The sequence below is a fragment of the Eretmochelys imbricata genome, chromosome 8 (genome assembly GCF_965152235.1).
Source record: "Eretmochelys imbricata isolate rEreImb1 chromosome 8, rEreImb1.hap1, whole genome shotgun sequence".
Lineage (NCBI taxonomy): Eukaryota > Metazoa > Chordata > Testudines > Cheloniidae > Eretmochelys > Eretmochelys imbricata.
The window spans coordinates 75,332,979-75,353,523 of NC_135579.1; the positions used below are offsets into that span (position 1 = coordinate 75,332,979).

The window sequence follows — 20,545 nt, forward strand, 5'->3', positions numbered from 1 at the left end:
GCCATTATAGTAGCTCTAACAGTACAAAATAATATAAAGACATCATGTTAAAATACTTTATTATATTAAACCTGTAGAGCAACACAGCTAGGTAACATTAACAGTCTTTTATACAGAAAGGATTACTGGTGACATAGTTTACATTCTAAATTCATTACTCATTTAAATACCTGTGAGCCTGAAACTGGTTGCCTTCTATCCAAATATTAATATCTGGACAACAACATTTCTTGTAGAGCATCATTAAGTCTTCTCCTAACCCAGATGCGGTTTCTAGTTCAGAATTACCTGTAAATGGGGGGAAATAGTTATTTATTTCTTCCAATTTATACTAGATTATTCTGAAGTTACAAACAATTTCAGGTATCTGAAACAAAGGATCTATCATACTAAAAAGACAACATATTTTATATCCATGCTACAGCTTTCACATGGGATAGTTTATTTCCTTCTGAAATGCACATTTGATGAAAGCCTTTTCAGATAAACTTACTAGTAGTGGGGAATAACTTCTATGTGTTGCTCTTAACTGAGATATTGGGAGTTTTACCAGCTACTGTTATTGCTGTATGTGAAGATGTATGTTGTTTGTTCCCTTTTCTATACAAACCATACATACAATTCAAGGAGATTGGTCTCTGAAGAAATTTAAGTTTACTTCTGACATCAGAAACAAAGGCTATTAACTCCTTACAAAATGAAAAATGGATATTTACATTTCCCAACTTGCAGGACTATATGGAACTGACTTGGCCCTGCCCCCTCACTCACTACGTGTACATGAAACACAGTGGAACCAGTGAAGTTCTGCAGGGAGGAAAAGGAAGGACCACCCAATATTGAAGCACTGTATCAAAGGGGCCTGGGCTTACATCTGCTGTAGCCCAGAAGAGGCATTGGTACTAATGTAAAATGCTCCTCTTCCTCAATACCTACATCTTCATTCTGTGGCAGTACGAGTGCAAGGGATACAGTTTCTACCACATCCCTGTATGGTCCCTATGGAACACCCATTTACTCAGGGCATGAGGGAATGATCTGGGCCAAAGCAAATAGTCATCTTGGTCTTGTTAGTGCAATAATAAACTTTACCCACAATTTTTGAACAAACCTACACTGGGGTTTAGGTAACTAGCAAAATCCAAACACAATTCTAACTTCACCTGGATTAGTTACGTTGCCTTCAGTATCATTGGCTTCTAGAATTTCATCTTCAGTATTAGGTGAACAAACAACTTCTCTTTCTATGGCTCTGTCCAGAAAATGCTGATTAACAGAAGTTCTTTTATCACTTCCAATGCATTTTCCACGTGATATTTGAGTGTTCTGAAGACTACCAGATGTAAGGCTTTCATTTTCCTGTGTTTGTCTGGGCTCCAGTACTCTTTTCCTCAGAGTCTCTTCCTCGATTTCCCTAATGTTTTTATCAGACGAATATACAACCCTAGAAGAAGACACTGAAGTTTACTCATGTAAATTTTTCAAATGTTCCAAAATAACAGCTCGAAAACACATTTATATATTATGCTTAACAAGGCTTATATAGAGAAAATATTAAGAAAACAATTACTTTTGAATTGTATACTGAATATAAAAAAATCTTAGCAATTAAGAGAGTACTTGAAAATGTGCAAAATCTGTGAAAATAAGTGTTGAAATATTTCTATAGCCCTGCACTAGTGCAGCCTTCAAAAGAACGCATCTGCATATCGTGTAATTTACTCCCAGAATGCAAGGCTGTAGCACTGCATTTCGTTTTCTAACATTCCTTGGTAACTTACTTTCTTTGCTGCAGGGAGAAAAATCTTAAAAAGAAAATTTAAGACCACTCCATATCTTCTGTCTATCCCTATCATCCACTAGCAATAACAGATCCCTACGGTACAAACTGGCCTCTCTTAACAGCCAATATTAAGAATGGCTGATTTATCTGTGCAGCTTAGCAGAACCAACAATAAAATGCACTCCCTCATGTTAGTCTCATCATTACATTTATAAAACTGAGAGGTAAAAAGATTCTAAGGAACACTGTAGTTACTAAAACACAAATGATTAGAAAGTCAGAAATTTAGTTTAAATTTAACTTCAAAGAAAACCAAGTGTATGTAAATACTCAGTTAATATCACACAAAAACCTCCCTCTTGCAATATCAGCCTTCCATTTTCCCTTCATACCTACTTTGTAAGATGTATTACTTTCAGATGAAGGACTTTATGGGTTTACAAAGTCCAAAGTGCGTAGCTGAGATACTTCACTAGTACAGTTGGGTTTCATACACATATCTTCAACATTAAGTTAGATACAGTAAGCTTTGCTAGTTTCATTTAAAAGCTATAGTTACATATCTGAGCTCAGGAGATTCATACTTATAGATATGTTTACTTTGTGTTTAAACATCACTCACTCTGTGGCAAGTGGGATTTTTGTGAATGTTAGGCAAATAAATATATTTGCCTAATCAGGAATTAAGTACATTTTTCTGCAGACTGTGTATAGCCTGGCCCTTGGCAAGCTGAGGAGATTGAAAACAATCCTTCTTAGGAAAAGGCCTATGTTTATAGACCTATGTCCTATGGCTGAGTGGAGTAGCTTCCCCTTCTGACAACTCCATAAATTATGATTAGGGTACATGTTAGTCAAGAAAAAATGAGAAACTGCAGAGGAGGAAAGAGGATGGAGGAGTCAAACTGGTACTGGGAGCAGCTAGCATTAAGGGAGCATGTGTCTGGACGAATCAAGGTTACAGTGGAGACCTTTTAAAGGTCAGTATGACTTCAAGCCCCTACCCTCCATGGATTTTTAAAATCTTCATACCTCAAGGTGCTTGCAGAGTTCCTAAACTCTGAAGCTCCTGATATTTACAGGGCTTTCCATCTTTGGGTTGGGATGGGCTGAGGGATAGAAAGAAGAGTGGAAACAGCCTAAGGACTCTACATACTTCAAAGAATGCTAGGGCTACAGGGTTGACTATGGGGAGTATTCCAGTGGAATACATTGAGCTTTCTTCCAACTTCACACAATTACAGTTGGGCGCCTTGCACCTCTACAAGAAGTTAGGGTCTTCAACCTCCATATATTTCCCCAGTACTCTGTGCTATCCAGGTCCTAATATCTACAGCTGTGGATCAAGGGCTCTGCTTCAGTACAGTTTAGGAGTTCCAAAGAGCAGAATTCCAATGATCTTTTGGAATTTTGTTGGATTCCATGATGTCATTCTAGTAAATTTATTTTCTACATCTGAAGTAGGATAGATGTAGTCACAGAATCAAACAGCTTTCCAAATAAGCCTCATATAAAGTTATGTTAAAAAAAAAAACATTTTGTAGCTAGGATTTGGCAAACAATAAGAAACATTAATCAGCACAGTTTGAAAATTCTTCTCTCCTGTATCCTAAACAGATTTAATCAAACTTCAAGGTTATTTGAACAAAGAATATGTTCCCCCTAGTCAGACTCACCAATTTTGAAATTGAAAGGTAGGGGGCCTCAATTAGTCTTATAGTACAAAGGAAATCACCAAAACTGCAACTCTTCCCTTATTATTATGTGTTGACAGTTATACTTTTCTTAGATTTACACTGAAACATTATTCATTTACTCACCAGTGACATCCAAGGGAAGTACAAATATACTGTGCAACAGAGGAGAAATTAATTGAAACAGAGTCATTGCTAAACCATACGAGGCTATTATTTTAGCATCCTGCCTACAGCAATTGCAAACACATACTCCTAATACATCTGATCATTTGGGCAATGTGTCTGGGGATAAAATAATTCATTCATGGGCCCTGAAGATAAGCACCGCACATTCTGAAGAATGCAATCTAATTACTCACATTTTATTCCCATACAGAGTTACAAAACTTTCATCAATTTAGCCAATTTTTAAAATCCAGTCACAGCAGCCAGGAATTCAACAGATTGGCTAGGTACCTCATAAGAGTATTTCTTTGTATAGGATCTAAATTTATTGCCCTCTAATATCATGGAGGGTCCTCTTGGTTCTTAGATTACTTGCAGGGACTAATCAGTTTTCACTATATCTCAGTCCCTTTAGTTGTTCTTTTCAGGAGGGGAAATCCTACTGTTTCCAATCTCTTGCCCTGTGTAAGACGACACCATACCACTAATCATTTTTCTCATGCACTCCAGGATCTTTCCAAGTCCCACTATAGCAAAGATACCTTTGTAAAATCCTCTATTCAAAAGATGCATATCTGAAAAAAGGAGAATCAGGTATGTAGTATGTTATCTGAATTGCTTTGTACAAACTGTCAAATTAACAAAACCTTTTCTGTTCAGATGAGAGATGTATTGTTCTTTAGTCTAGTCAGTAGGTAAAGGGATAGTCAAGGCCCTGATGCTGCACATCCTTTACCAGTGACACCGTTGATTCATCTTCTTAACACAGCTGTCAAAGAATTCCAATATTTCTTCTTTCAGAGTAACAGCCGTGTTAGTCCGTATTCGCAAAAAGAAAAGGAGTACTTGTGGCACCTTAGAGACTAACCAATTTATTTGAGCATGAGCTTTCGTGAGCTACAGCTCACTTCATCAGATGCTTACCGTGGAAACTTGCATCTGATGAAGTGAGCTGTAGCTCACGAAAGCTCATGCTCAAATAAATTGGTTAGTCTCTAAGGTGCCACAAGTACTCCTTTTCTTTTTGCGAATATTTCTTCTGTGCAACAAAGAAGAAAAACTGGGTTCCTGACAGTGAATTTCCATGCTCTGAGTGGAAATCTTTACTGTCCCAATTCAGCCAAACACAGCAACTGTGTAATAGCTTGTTTTGAAACACTACAGTTTAGTAGACCATACTTTTGTTGATTTACTTCATGTTTAAGTATTACTAGAGACAGAACTTTGAGGTTGACCAATCCTCAGAGTTCCATACATTATTAATAATCAACCAGTTCTCTCAATTTGTCAGCTCTTAAGACCATTAAGCAGTACTTTGCTTTCTGTTCTTTGAGGGTGCTTGTCTAAGAGTGTGGGCTGCATAATGCTAATTGTGGTCAAAATGATTTCCTGGAAGGTTCGTGTAGCACAAGTTACTTGAATTGGAGATACACAGGTAGTTAACATAGATGACTAATCAGAGGTACTTTGAGGGAAAAGCAGGCGTAATACCTCAAATATTAGGGAAAAGAATGAATTTTGAAGCACCAATGTAAACAAAGATGACATATCATCAGGGTTTCTGTAAAGTCAGTTTGTTTTTTTTAATTCATTTAAACTCATCCTGAAGAAGCATTTCCTTCCAATAGCCAGGTCACTAAGGCTAAATCCTTTGGGAAGGTTCTAAAAATAAAAGTAAAATAAAATCCAACCCATCTCAGAAGCCCTTGTTTGGCTCTATACATTGTTGATGCATTAATTGATAGTATGTTAAAGAATGTGCATTCTCCTTGGTGGCACAAACACTCTAAATCTGATGTGAAAATGACCTCCAGACATTTTAAACTGTGGGTTGGAGTCAGATGAAACTTGTATATGTTTGTTAGAAATCATATAATCCAGAAAATCTGAAATATTTGTGTAGAGACTTCTGCCTGTGAATTACCACCTGCTTTTAACAGTCAGTCATCTAAATTAAGGAGGATCTGAAGTTCTTCTTCCCTGAGCTAGGCTATGTTGAGAACTAAAATCTTGATAATCACTTGAAGGGCTGACAAGATCTCAAGCACAAGTACAATGAAACGGCAATGACTTTGTCCCACCCCTTGCTGTAGGCCATAAGAGACAGAATAATAGTGATAAACTAATTGGTATTGCACTTTTAAAAAGTAGGCCATGTCTACACTACAAAATTATGTTGCCACTGCACTTATTAAATCATTTGTGTGCATGTGCCCACTTGGCTGTGTGTGTTGGCAATGCACGTCCTCACTAGAAGCACTTATATGACTGTATTGTCAGCGTGGGGCACTGTGGGATGGCTTCTGAAAGCCAGTAACAGTCGCCGTAAGCAACACAGTGTTTACACTGACACTGCGTCAACCTAATTACATCAACCATGACTCTATGCCACTTGGGGAGGCAGTGTTACTAAATTGGCCTAGGGAGGCACTTAGGTCGGCGGGAGCCAAATTTAAGTGAAGATGCTTCCATAGGCTAGGTCAATGCAAGGCAGCTTATGGATGACCTAGCTGTATAATGTAGAACATGCCACAGATATATTACATCTTACAACACAAAGGGCCCCATTTGATTCTTACACTAGTAAGCATCAGGAGTGATTCCACGAAAATTAATAAAAATACCTTAGTGTAAGTGAGAAAGGAGTCAGTTCCTGTCCCTGCATGGGCAGAGGTTTTGGGTTGTTTTTTGTTTTAAGTTACTCAGTTCAAGGGTTGCACTGTGTCTTTTAAGAGAACTAGTCTATGTTTTATAGGTCACACATATGCCTCCGTTTGTCTGGTTTTCTTACTATTAGGAAACAGGTAGAATATAATTAAAACAGTGATTTTTTGATTGCATTAATTTTGAGATTATGACCCTCACTAACAAGAATAATAATATTTCTTGATAAATGTGCAAGCCTGGATTGTTGGGTACTGAACTGAGCTGTATCGCTCACGTTTCTGAAAAACTGAATAACTTAGTTTTTGGAGAGCAGCAAGTATACATTTATCTCTTATTCAGTTCCCTCCACAGACGATGTACTTGCAATCAGAATATGATTTTTTCTCTGAGACAATTGTTTTTCCCTATTGCTGCAATAGCTAACTTAGAATAGTTGATGCGAATGTTTTAATTGGTGCCTATGAGATCTAAACAACTGCTGTCTTCTCTTGCATGAAGTTATAATTATGCCATTGCAAGATAATGGTATGGGGGTCAGGCAGCCAACAGCACCAATTCAAATCCACTCTTTTTGTGAAAGAATCAATCAATGACAAATAAGAATCCTCAGACATTCGTGGCCCTAGAGTTCTTCACCGCGGTTTCACTGCCCTTTGTTCAATAGGCTCAATGTTTGAAACCTCAAAAGGCCAAGCAGGAAGCTGCAGAAGGCTTTCTAATGTGTGTACAAAACCAAACTTGAAGTCGTAAAAAATGTGTCTGAGGCTTAATTTAGGCAGAATAGTACTTTCAAAAGACAATTAATTCTATTTTAAATTCAGTTTCAGGATAAATGATGTATTTAAGTAAACTGATAAGTCAGAGTAAGCGTATTTCATTTCTTTGTAAAGTATATGAACAGCAAGAAGCTATCGGAACACAAATCTATAACTTATCTGTAAAGGATACTTCTGCTGTGAAGTGGACGCTTTCTACCACTTTGTCCATGACAGTGAAATACTGACACACTGTAAAAGATACTGTCACAACATCTAAGTGCCCACGAAGATTTAGATCCCAGAAGTAGATTATTTCCTTGGGAGACAAAATAAGTAGACACAGACACAATATAGATCCTATTTCCTTTATTTACAAGTTTTACAGTCTTGTGCACTATGGTTTTCACTAGGGACTGTGGATAGCAAAAACAGAACTTAGGACTCCCACTGTTCCAGAAAGTAGTTATACCCCAACCAAAACCAATCTTATGATTTGCTGTGTCCCTAAGACCCTGCAACACTAAAAGGAGCCACTGGCCAGCTTTTGCAGCTCAGAGGATAGTCTGACTCCTTAAGACAAGTGTTCTTCAAATTCCTTCTCACCAGACACAATGAGGCATCAGCTGCTTCTATTCCTTACTTTGGTCAGAGTTCAGTTCTCAATGAAATCAGTGGGAGTTATACCATTCATTTCAGTGGGAGCAAGATCTGGCCCTTAAGCAACCACTAATGCACTTTCCCAGTGAAAGATTTCTGTTCATCTCAGATATTTTTATTACAAGTCTATGGATCCCTTATAGCATCTTCACGACAATCCCATGGCATTGGTTCACTGAATTTTCGCAAACAAAATCTTAACTTCACATGTACAATGCTCAGTCCTCAACTTTCAGTACAAAAATCAGGAATATTTCAAATACAAATGAGTAAACGAGAAGCTTTATCATCAGATCTTTCTATTATATTCCCTCCTTTGCAAATGTTTATATGCATATAATGTTTCTCTTTTATGAAGTAGAGATATAAGACAGACAGCTCTAGCAAGAGAAGCAGACTGTTTTCCTTGTAGATCAACCTACAAGCAAAAAAGCAATTCCTAATTAATAGAAATGTTCTCATTTTACAAAACTTGTTATTCTGTTCACATTCGTCATTTAAGGTATTTACACTCATTTTTAGAAGCTGTTGATTTTAAAAGTTTGTTTTCATTGAGAAAAACACTAAAGTTTTTCTATTGGACACTTTTCAGTAACCCAAAGCTGGAGCTCCATACAGCCACTCACATTTCTCCCCTTCTTTAAGGTAGAGCTCAGTTAAACTTGCTCTTCGGAGAAGATGTGTGTTAAACGGATTTTTTGCTTCTTATATTAGACAATTTAATTTCTCATTTTTTCCCCATTGTTCAATTAACACTGTCTACAGAGTGGTTTGACTTCCATAATTCAATAAAAAAGGAGTGAGGTAGATTACCTGTTTCAAAATTTATAAACTGCATATTCATAAAGCAGTAGGTTTGTTAATTTTGTTTGGTTGATATTTTGGAAGGCAAGAGGGAAGTTTTCAGCAATAATATCAGAAGATTCAAATTAATTTTAGGATCTCTTCCACTTGTGTTTTTGTAACATTTTGACAGTGATTAAATATAAAGTACACACAAAGTTCATAATAATTTTATAATCTCACAGTATTGAGAAAAGTGACCATTAGCCATTCTGAAACAACTATTGAGAGTACAAAAGCAAGGTGAAAAAGAAAAAAGGAGATGAGAAAGAGAAAGAAAAATAATCATTACCAGCATTTACTGCAAACGACAAAGCAGACAGACTGCTGTGACAGACCCAGACCAGTGGGGTACAGGAGTCTGGTAGAAGGCAAATATACTGTCCACTGGATGAACAGTTTTCTGTTCCCTGAGTGATCAGAGCAGGGTCTGCACTAGAGCAATCAAGAACCTGCTAGAACCAATTAAAGACAGGCAAGCTAATTAAGACACATGGAGCCAATTAACATAATAGAATCAATTATGGCAGGCAGACTAGTAATCACCTAGTTTAAAAAGGACCTCCCATCAGTTAGGGGAGGGGGTGTGCTGCTGGAAGACTGAGGAGTACAAGCGTGATCAGGCTTCAGGAGGAAGATCCTGCGGTAAGGGTAAAAAAGGTGTTGGGAGGAGGCCATGGGGAAGTAGCCCAGGGAGTTGTAGCTGTCACGCAGCTATTACAAGAGACACTGTAGACAGTTGCAATCCACAGGGCCCTGAGTTGGAACCTGGAGTAGAGGGTGGGCCCGGGTTCCCCCCAAATCCCCCTCAACTCCTATTTGAGACAAGAAGAGGTGACCTGGACTGTGGGTCCCACCAGAGGGGAAGGTCCCTGGCCTATTCGCTGACCCACTAGGTGGGTCAGCAGAGACTGCAGGGATTGTTCTCCTCCCTTTCCCCATGCTGGCCAGTGATGAGGTTAGCTGAGTGAACGGCAGGTTTGCGCCACTAGCAAAAGTGGCCAAACTAAGGGCGGCCGTGGATCTCTGAGGCAAGCAAATCCGTCAATAAGCGCAGGACCCACCAAGGCAGAGGAGGAACTTTGTCACACTGGTGTTAGCAGTGGGATCAGGTGCACAGTGTGGCAGAAAGAGGGTGTTTAAAAAAAAAGAAAGAAAGAAAGGAGAGGTGTCATAAATATAAAGGGAAGGGTAAACCCCTTTGAAATCCCTCCTGGCCAGGGGAAAGCTCCTCTCACATGTAAAGGGTTAAGAAGCTAAAGGTAACCTCGCTGGCACCTGACCAAAATGACCAATGAGGAGACAAGATACTTTCAAAAGCTGGGAGGAGGGAGAGAAACAAAGGGTCTGTGTGTCTGTCTATATTCTGTCTTTGCCGGGGATAGACCAGGAATGGAGTCTTAGAACTTTTAGTAAGTAATCTAGCTAGGTATGCATTAGATTATGATTTCTTTAAATGGCTGAGAAAAGAACTGTGCTGAATAGAATAACTATTTCTGTCTATCTTTTTTGTAACTTAGTTGCCTAGAGGGGTTCTCTATGTTTTGAATCTAATTACCCTGTAAGGTATCTACCATCCTGATTTTACAGGGGGGATTTCTTTATTTCTATTTACTTCTATTTTTATTAAAAGTCTTCTTGTAAGAAAACTGAATGCTTTTTCATTGTTCTCAGATCCAAGGGTTTGGGTCTGTGGTCACCTATGCAAATTGGTGAGGCTTTTTATCCAACATTTCCCAGGAAAGGGGGGGGTGTAAGTGTTGGGAAGATTGTTCATTGCTCTTAAGATCCAAGGGTCTGGGTCTGTAGTCACCTAGGCAAATTGGTGAGGCTTTTTACCAAACCTTGTCCAGGAAGTGGGGTGCAAGGTTTTGGGAAGTATTTTGGGGGGGAAAGACGTGTCCAAACAGCTCTTCCCCAGTAACCAGTATTAGTTTGGTGGTGGTAGTGGCCAATCCAAGGACAAAGGGTGGAATATTTTGTACCTTGGGGAAGTTTTGACCTAAGCTGGTAAAGATAAGCTTAGGAGGTTTTTCATGCAGGTCCCCACATCTGTACCCTAGAGTTCAGAGTGGGGGAGGAACCTTGACAAGAGGGTTGGGGGTTTTTTTCCTTCACCACAATGGAGGACGTAGTGCAGGCACCGATACAAGCCACAGCTGCCCAGCAGGAGGCTACCCATGTCCAGGTAGCCACCCAATAGGAGGCAGTGTGACTGCAGCAAGAGACCAATCACCTGTTGATGGACCAGGCACTCAAGACCATGCTATGTTGCGGGAACTGGTAAACCAGGTGAAGACCCTTACAGAGCTGAACCGCAGCCATGATGGGACGCAGGTCATACGGGCCAGCAATTGTCTGCAGAAAATGATGCGGGAGGATGACATAGAAGCATACCTCCTGGCCTTTGAGAGGACAGCCCTACGGGAGTCTTGGCCTCGAACAGTTGTCTGGCTCCATTCCTGTGTGGGGAGGCCCAGAAGGCATATTATGATATGTCGGAAGAAGCTGCAGCAGACTATCCCTGGCTAAAAGCAGAGATCCTGGCCAGATCTGGGGTAACGACTGCAGTGCAGGTGCAGTGGTATCACGAGTGGAGGTACCAGGAAAACAAAACCCCACGGTCCCAATTATATGACCTCATCCATCTTGCACGAAAGTGGTTACAAACCGAGTCTCTGAGTTCAGAAGAGATACTAAAGGTTCTGGTCATCGACCGGTACATGCGAGGACTACCACCAGACCTTCATGCCTGGGTAAGCCAGAACGAACTCTCCACTTATGATGAGGTTGTCGCCCTGGTAGAGAGGCGTAGGACGACGAGGGAACTGATCCGACCAGCTAAGGAAGAGGCACCCTGGGTTAAACTAGTGGCACCAACCCTCAGAGCTCAGGCAATTGAACCCCCAAGAAGGCCCAGGTGGAAAAAAGAGAGGGGCTGAAGGCCCACCAGAGGCCATTTAAAAGTCAGAGCACTGAGGGTGAAGAGGATCATGACATTAGGCTGCCTAAACCAAGAGACCGGGGAATGCCTAGGGCCCCATACAGATGTTACGCCTGCTGGAGGGGGGAGGGGGGGACACATAGCTGCACAGTGTCTCAGTGCCGACAAGTCTAGGCAACATAGCCTAGGCAACTGGGAAAACCCATGCTCCCTAATTCACATTGTGAATTGAAAATTGAAGTTAAAAATTGAAATCCAGGGGAACGCTACAGAGGTAGCAGCAGGTGTAGTGCCTAAACTCCCTTACCCAGTGCTCATAGGGAGGGACTTCCCAGGATTTGATGACTTACTCCCAATAGGGGGATTGGAGAAAGGGGAGGCATCCACAGTAAACTGTCAACCCCCAATTTTCTCCGAAATTTCCCCAGACATTTTCTCCACTCCCAGGCGGGACAGAAAGACAGACAAAAAAGGAAAAAAGGGCAGCTAAGGCCTTGGGAACCCGAATACTGACCCAAAGCCAGAGGGTCTCTCTCGTAGGTAGGCAGACCCAGGCACCTGAAAAGGAGGCCGCCCAGGAGGGAGAAGCACCTGATCCAGACCCCAACCCTAATGCCTCTGAACCGGCAGAAGCAACAGTGACTCATCCCCTAGAACTTGGGAAGACCAGCCCCGTGAGGGTAAATTTTGGACAAGACCAAGCCAAAGATCCAAGGTACAACACCATTAGGAAGGAGGTAACAGAAATAGATGGGGTTCCCGTGGAAGGGAAAACCCAGGGACCCGGCCCCTACTTCATCATAAAGAAGGATCTCCTGTACAGAGTTGCACCAGGACAGGGACAGAAGGTACAGCAGCTCCTAGTACCTCACAAACACCAGAAGACCATATTAAGCCTCGCGCATAGTAATCTTTTTGGGGGGCATTTAGGGGTAGAGAAGACCCTGGCGAGGATCCTACGAAGGTTCTTCTGGCCCGGGGTGCACAAAGAAGTGTGGAGATACTGTGCCTCCTGCCCAGAGTGTCAGCTGCACAGTCCCCGTCCCCACTTGAGGGCACCATTGGTACCCCTTCCCATCATAGAGGTCCCGTTTGAGTGAACAGCCATGGACCTAGTGGGACCTGTAGAAAAGACTACCTGGGGCCACCAATATGTACTTGTCGTCCTGGACTATGCTACACGGTATCCAGAAGCCGTCCCCCTGAACACAGCTTCTAAAACAATAGCCAAAGAGCTAGTGGGGATCTTTGCCCGAGTGGGGCTACGAAAGGAGATACTGACTGACCAAGGAACCCCACTTATGTCAAAACTAATGAAGGACCTATGTGTCCTACTCCACATACATACTCTGAGGACTTCGGTCCATCATCCACAGACCAATGGGCTGGTAGAAAGGTTCAACTGAACCCTGAAGGCTATGATAAGGAAGGTGGTAAATCAAGACGGGAAGGATTGGGACACCCACTACAATACCTTATGTTTGCCATCCGCGAGGTACCTCAGGCCTCAGCTGGGTTTTCTCCCTTTGAGCTATTATATGGGTACCACCCCCGGGGCATCTTAGACATAGCCAAGGAAATTTGGGAGGAGGAGCCCAATGAGGGGAAGAATGTAACCGAGCATGTGTTACAAATGAGGGACCGGATAGCGCGGGTCACCACCATATTGCGGGAACACCTAGAGAAGGCCCAAGAAGCCCAGTGAGATCAGTACAATCGCCAAGCCAAAGTTCGGCAATTCCAGCCCAGAGACAGAGTAATGGTGTTGGTACCCACAACAGATAGTAAACTTTTGGCCCAGTGGCAAGGACCCTACGAAATAGTTGAACCCATAGGGGAGGTAAACTACAAGATGCGACAACCAGGACAGCGGAAACAAGAGCAAATATATCACATCAACCTTCTGAAACCCTGGTATTCACAAGAGGGATGCACAGCTGTCCAAAAAGACCTACCCCAAGAAAACAAACCTTCTGAACAGGTGAGAGTGTCTCCTGATTTAACACCAGACCAGAAGAATGAGGTGTCTGAGATGATCTTCCGGAACCAAGATGTGTTCTTGACAAAACCGGGCCGAACAACCGAGACCTATCACCACATCGTCACAAACCCTGGGGTCAGAGTAACCTACCAGGTGCCAGCGTCCAAAAGGGAAGAAATAAAAGCAGAAATAAAAAAAATGCTGGCGTTGGGGATCATCGTAGAATCCCACAGTCAGTGGTCCAGCCCAGTCGTGCTGGTGCCCAAACCTGATGGCACCACAAGGTTTTGCAATGACTTCCGGCGACTAAACGAGGTATCCCAGTTTGATGTGTATCCCATACCTCATATAGATGAGCTAGTAGACCATCTAAGCAATGCCTGGTACTTGACTACCCTAGACTTGACAAAGGGGTACTGGCAGATTCCCCTTGCCAAAGACATAAAGGGAAAGACTGCGATCTCTACACCAGAGAGTCTTTTCCAATATACTGTCCTTCCTTTTGGACTACATGGGGGCCCCAGCTACCTTCCAGCGTCTCATGGACAAGCTATTACGCCCCCATAACAATTATGCTGCTGTCTACCTGGACGATGTGGTCATTCATACCCCAGACTGGGAAACCCACCGAGAGAAGGTGGAGGCAGTCCTCGTTACCTTCAGGCGAGCTGGCCTTACAGCAAACCCTGCCAAGGTGCTGTAGGGTTTATGGAGGCCAAATATCTTGGCTACATTGTAGGAAAAGGTCTGATAAAACTCCAACTGAATTAGTTAGAGGCCATCCAGAATTGGCCCTGACCAAGTCGCAAGAAACAAGTCCGGGCATTCCTAGGTGTGGTGGGGTATTACCGACAATTTATCCCCCACTTTGCCACAAGGGCAAGTCTCCTGACAGACCTAATGAAGGCCCGTGGACCTGATCTGGTGAGAAGGTCTGACACAGCAGATAAAGCGTTCACAGACCTACGGACTGCCCTCTGCAGTAACCCCGTACTGGTAGCCCCAGATTTCACCAAGGAATTTGTCCTGCAGACGGATGCATCGGAAGTAGGGTTGGGGGCCGTTCCATCACAGATGGTCGGAGAGGAGGAACACCCAATTCTCTACCTCAGTAGGAAACTCCTTCCGAGGGAACAAAATATGCAGTGGTGGAGAGGGAGTGCCTCGCTGTAAAATGAGCCATGAAACTTTGCGCTACTACCTGCTCGGGTGCAGATTTGTCCTCGTGACCGACCACGCCCACTTCAGTGGATGCAGTGGAACAAGGAGAAGAACACAAGGGTGACCAGGTGGTTCTTATCCCTCCAACCTTTCCAGTTCCGTGTGCAACACAGAGCAGGGAGCCGTCACAGCCGATGGCTTGTCACGTGTGCACTGTCTGGTGTCCCAAGCTGCCCAACCCCTTGGTGTTGAGCAGGGGGAAGGGATATGTGACAGACCCAGACCAGTGAGGTACAGGAGTCTGGTAGAACGCAAATATACTGGCCATTGGATGAACAGTTTTCTGTTCCCTGAGTGACCAGAGGAGGGGTTGCACTAGAGAAATCAAGACAGGCAAGCTAATTAAGACACCTGGAGCCAATTAACATAATAGAATCAATTATGGCAGGCAGACTAATCAGGACACCTGGTTTAAAAAGGACCTCCCATCAGTTAGGGAAGGGGGGTACAAGGAGTGAGAAGGCATGCTGCTGGAGGACTGAGGAGTATGAGCATGATCAGACTTCAGGAGGAAGATCCTGTGGTGAGGGTAAAGAAGGTGTTGGGAGGAGGCCATGGGGAAGTAGCCCAGGGAGTTGTAGCTGTCACACAGCTGTTACAAGTGACACTGTAGACAGTTGCAATCCACAGGGCCCTGGGCTGGAACCAAGAGGAGAGGGTGGGCCTGGGTTCCCCCCATTCCCCTCAACTCCCTATTTGAGACAAGAGAAGGTGACCTGGACTGTCGGTCCCACCAGAGGGGAAGGTCCCTGGCCTATTCCCCGACCCACTAAGTGGGTCAGCAGAGACTGCGGGGATTGTTCTCCTCCCTTTCCCCATGCTGGCCAGTGATTAGGTTAGCTGAGTGAATGGCAGGTTTGCGCCACTAGCAAAAGTGGCCAAACTGAGGGTGACTGTGAATCTCTGAGGCAAGCAAATCCGCCAATAAGCGCAGGACCCACCAAGGCAGAGGAGGAACTTTGTCACATTGCTTAATCACACCCTAAGTAATTTGTAGTCTCTATTTGCATGGGGTCCTCTGAATTATGGTATCTTATGGAGAACATGGCTTCTGCATCATTTCTTTTGTAGTCAAATAGGTTAGCAAACAGCAGTTGAGACCCATGCAGCTTTTCTTTTTGTATATGAACACTATAACAGTAACTTGTACTAATCTAACAACAAGAGGATTAGGTTGTTCGCATGCAACTAAAGAAACTAGAAACAATAGACAACAGCATGCAGCACTGTTGTGATAACCTACCATGAGTTAATAACTGCACTGCAGATCCTTACCTCATTTCATAACACAGTACAATCCTAATAGTGAGAAAAAGAGATCAGCATTGAAGGAGAAATACTGCTGCAGTGCAAGAACCTCAGAGAATCCCTTGTGCATGGTAAATGTAAAGTTAATATGTAGGTAACCTGAATTGATAATATGCAAAAAGATGCATCTCTCTTGGATAAGTAGCTGAATATATGCTAAGAAGGGGTGTGTGGGGGGAAACAGGAGGGACTCACCACCTCCCAGTGTTCATTATAACCTATATTCTTTTCCTGCCTCCTCAAACTGGTCCAAAAATATACATTCTCTCTCTCTCTCTCTCTCTCTCCTAGAATAGCCTGGATTGTCAACTATCACCATCAGAAAGAGAAATACAAAAACGTATACTGCATTAACAGAATCTCTAAAGCATTAGCGTTGAGAATATTATGAGGACACCACTGGAGGATTTATTTGGTTTAAAAACAGATGCCTCTTTCTAAGAATAACCTCTTAGCTGCTGATGGTCATTAAGTTATATGCAATTAAGTAATAAAGTCATCTTATGCACAAGCTCTCCAAGATGACCGTGAAAATGGGAAATCTATTAAATTGTAATACTTTATTTATAATCAAAATGTATTGAACTGGTATTGACAGTTAGGACTTCTGCTATTTTAAAATATTCAGTTCTTAAATCCAAGTTTTCACAAGTAGTTCTGGATGTGCTATATTTGCTACAACTACCTTTCGAAAACGTGTGCAGCAAAAGGCTACATTAGCTAGATCCAAAAATAGAGCTGTCATCTTCTGTAATACCACTCTAATGGCCTGTAGTTTTGACACACACTCCACCTTGTGGTTGTTTTATTTTTTCCTCTGCACACAGATTAGGAAAGGCCTGAACAGTGAGTTCAAGAGGTATGTGTACAATATGAGTAGATGAAGGATAATGAAATCTGAATGATGCTATAGGGCAATCTCTCAAAGTTAGTAGCAGTAGCTGGAGTCTGATGATTTTACAAAAGGATAGGTTGTCCTAGGACTACAGTACTCAAAAGATTAGCTAACTATAGGCCATGAGTGGGGTGGAGGGGGCAGAAGTCTCATTTCAGAGAGTTGCTGCCTGCAATTAATGTACTAGATTTTGTGTCCTGTTGGATGATGAAGAACCATAAGAACACAACATTTGCCATAGAAAAAAATCAAACCACTGGTCCATGTCTTTAATATCTAGCATCAGTATCTGATTCAAACACCCACGGCAGGAAGCGTCAATGTCAATAGAGTTTCCTTGTATTTGATCTAAATGTATTGCCTGTTAACTTAATTTCAATGTCAGTGTCTCTTGGTACCTATATTTCACGAATGAGGCTTAAGGAAGGGGGAAAGAGGAACTTCTGTATTGAGAATACATCAGTCTAGTTCTTTCTAAGCCATCCTTTCTAGGCTCAATAAACCTATCTTTTTTTATTATAAAATATGAATGAATACCAAAATAGTACGACAATAAAGTCATGCTGAAATGACATGAAGCAGCAAGATCATAGGGCAAGAGAGAGAGGGCAATATTTATCATTTTGTGTTCAAAGTGCATAGGATAGAAAAAAATGTCTTCCTTGTGTACTACAAAATGATTGGGGCAGGGAGTTACATGGGCCTGTGGTGCCCAGGCTCCAGCAATGTTCAGGGCAGCGTCTCACCCTGCCTGCCGCCCCACCACATCACCTACCCTGAGCATCCCTGCCTGCGCCCTGGGTAGCAGCCAGCTGCCTTCTGCGCTCTGCTCTGCCGACTCCCAGCATCAGCTGCCACTGCAGTGTCCTAGTGGTTATGGGGGTGCTAGTGTGAGGGCAGGCTGACCGAGCCCCTGCTCTTCCGCTTTGGACGGATGGACCCTCCCCTTTTCTGGCAGGACCCTCCACCAGCACAGGAGGCCCCCGCACCCACAGTCACTGCTCCTGCCCCAGGTTGGGCAAGGGGCAGCCCCATCCCCCACCCCAGTGAGGGGCAGCAGCACGGGAGGAGTTGCACATGTGATAGCAGACCCCCCCCCCGCCCCCACCACAGGAGAGGTGAGGGGGCTTCCTGGACCTGAGAGTGGCTCTAGGAGCACACGCAGTGACAGTGGTGCAAGGTGAGTGTGTTGGGGGGGCAGGGGAGGAAGAGTCCTCCCCTCTGGCCACAGCTGGAGGCAGCCTGCCTGTACCCCAAACTCCTCATCTCTGGCCCTGCCCCCACCCCACCGCCTGCACCCCTAGCCAGAGCCCTCACCCCCACTGCATCCCAACCTTCTGCCCCAGGCCTGAGCCCCTCCTGCACTGTGAAGCCCTCAGCCCCACCCCAGAGCCCTCACTCCTGTACCCCAACCTTCTACCTGAGCCCCTCCCACACCCCTCATCCCCAGCCCTGAGCCCCCTCCAACACCCCAACCCCTCATCCCCAGCCAGAGCCCTCATCCCTCCCCCAACCCTCTGCCCTAGCCCAGAGCCCCCCACCCCTAATCCCCAGAGCCCTCACATTTTTACGTTTTTTTATTTTTATCTATTTTTATATTTTAACGTTATCTACATATATATCTGCTTACAAGGCAGGTGTGGTGTGTGCGGGGGTGTGTGGCAGGACTTGGACCCATTCTGGGCACCATCAAATATTATTCATACCTACTACCCCCAAAAGTTATTACTCAATGTAATATGAACAGGCAAGAGGAATTTGTTCATTCACAATGTTAACAACTTGGTATTAAGGATTTTCATCATTTATCAATTCTACGTTTTTAAATTCCCTTTAGGTGCCTCAGTATAACTTGGGTATTTAATAAACTAAAGACAGAACACCTGAATGAACATTAGCACTAGAAAAGCAAGGAAGGGAAATCCAAGAGGAAAAAGGAAGGAGCAGGGGAAAAAAGCCAGAACAAGGATAAAAGATAAATGGATGAAGAACACAAAAGGAACACTGAAAATTTCTTTCCAGGTTGAGAAAAAAACCTTTGTATTTCAATTAAGTGGGAGGGTGCTGAGGGTAAATGAGAATGTGTGTTTAAGAAAGGAAATGAAATGAAAGAAAAAAATTAGAAAAATCCACAACACGTCTGGAGTTTGCTTAGTCAAATTTACTTTAAAAATGATTAACTTCTTTTGCATATCTGTTAATTCGGGGTCTGAGGTGGAGGTAGGGACCCAAACATGGAGTTGCTGATGGGAACCACTTCTGAAGTGGCACATAGGCCTTTTCTACAGTTAAGAGTTTGCTGTTATAGATATAAGTTGCATCTCTGCTAGAAGCCTTTTACTGGTATAGCTTAAACCAGCTCCCCCAATGGAAGAAGCAACAACAGCTAAAGGACTTTTTTGCTGATATAACTGTGCCTACACTAAGGGCTTGTCTCCATTTACATTTTATAGCGCTCTAACTTGCTGGGTCAGGGATGCGGAAAATCATCCCCCTGAGCGCTTTAAAGTGCTCGTGTAGACAGGCTCCAAGCACTGGGAGCTAATCCCCTGGTAATCCACCTCGCCAAGGAGTGTTGGGAGACCTCTCTCATGTGCGACCACACTCGCACTTCAAAGCGCTGCTGCGGGAGCATTCCTGCAACAGCTCTTTGAAGTTTCCAGTGTAGCCATGCCCTAAGGCTTTTGCCAGTATTGCTATGTCAATTGGTTAGAAGTGTGGAAAATGTAATACTTCTAACCGACACAGCTAAGCTAGTACAACTTTCTAGTGTAGACCAGGCCCTAAGGTGATGGGCACATTAGAATCCTGTCTATTTTAAGGCATTTCTGAATTAAACTGTTGCTTCCTATTAGGTATACAACTAGGTTTAGATGATGGGGAACTTATTTCTCCTGAAATTTCAAATGCTGAATTTAAGTTTTTTTTCTTCAAAAAAGAACATTTAATAGTTATTCCTTTTCCTTTTTTTATTATTTACAAATGGAGTTAAAATAATTGGTGGAGCCACTGAAAAAGACATTCTTAAACAAAGGATTTTAACAGCAAGTACAATGCTGAGAAGAAATTAACAAAAACACAGAAGAATTATATATAGCTGTTGAAACTGATAACATTCCTTATTCTCTTTCCTTTCACAAACTTTAGAGATAAAAGAATCCAATTAGAAAATTGTAAAGGCTCAGAGCCACAGAAGCAAAAGATACAGTAATGGAAAGATTCCAAGATGACCTGATTAACTGGTCACATATAAAGAATTCACAGTGCTACTGGCAGTGAAAACTTCAGTAATGTAAAAGTAATCACATCTGTTATTAATCCACTAATGTAGCTTTAATGCTACTCTCTCACATTAACTGCACTAAGACTCAGGAGATGTGTGTTCAATTCCCACTTCTATAACAGATTTCCTGTGACACGTTTGTCAAGACAGTCAGTTTCTCTGTGTCTCAGTTCCTCATATGTAAAATGGAAATAATATTTTCTATCGCACAGGATTATTGCAAGGAGAAGCTTGTTAACATTTGGGAGGTGTTTGGACCATATAAGTAATAGAAAAGCACATTTGAACAATTTCAGATGACAGATTTAGTCAGTTATTTGTATTAATTGTAATGCATATGTTG

General features: G+C 42.7%; 1 protein-coding gene across 2 annotated transcripts in view; it reads right to left on the reverse strand.

Annotated features, from left to right (window-relative positions):
- BTBD8 (BTB domain containing 8) overlaps window positions 1–20,545 on the reverse strand; it is a 77,871-nt gene that overhangs the window by 45,739 nt on the left and 11,587 nt on the right. For both annotated transcript variants that reach the window (XM_077825286.1, XM_077825285.1), the window contains exons 3-4: window positions 1,164–1,444; window positions 171–288 (exon numbers count right to left, since the gene is read on the reverse strand). In XM_077825286.1, coding sequence (XP_077681412.1) covers window positions 171–288; window positions 1,164–1,444 — 399 coding nt within the window. The remainder of the gene's footprint in view (window positions 1–170; window positions 289–1,163; window positions 1,445–20,545) is intronic.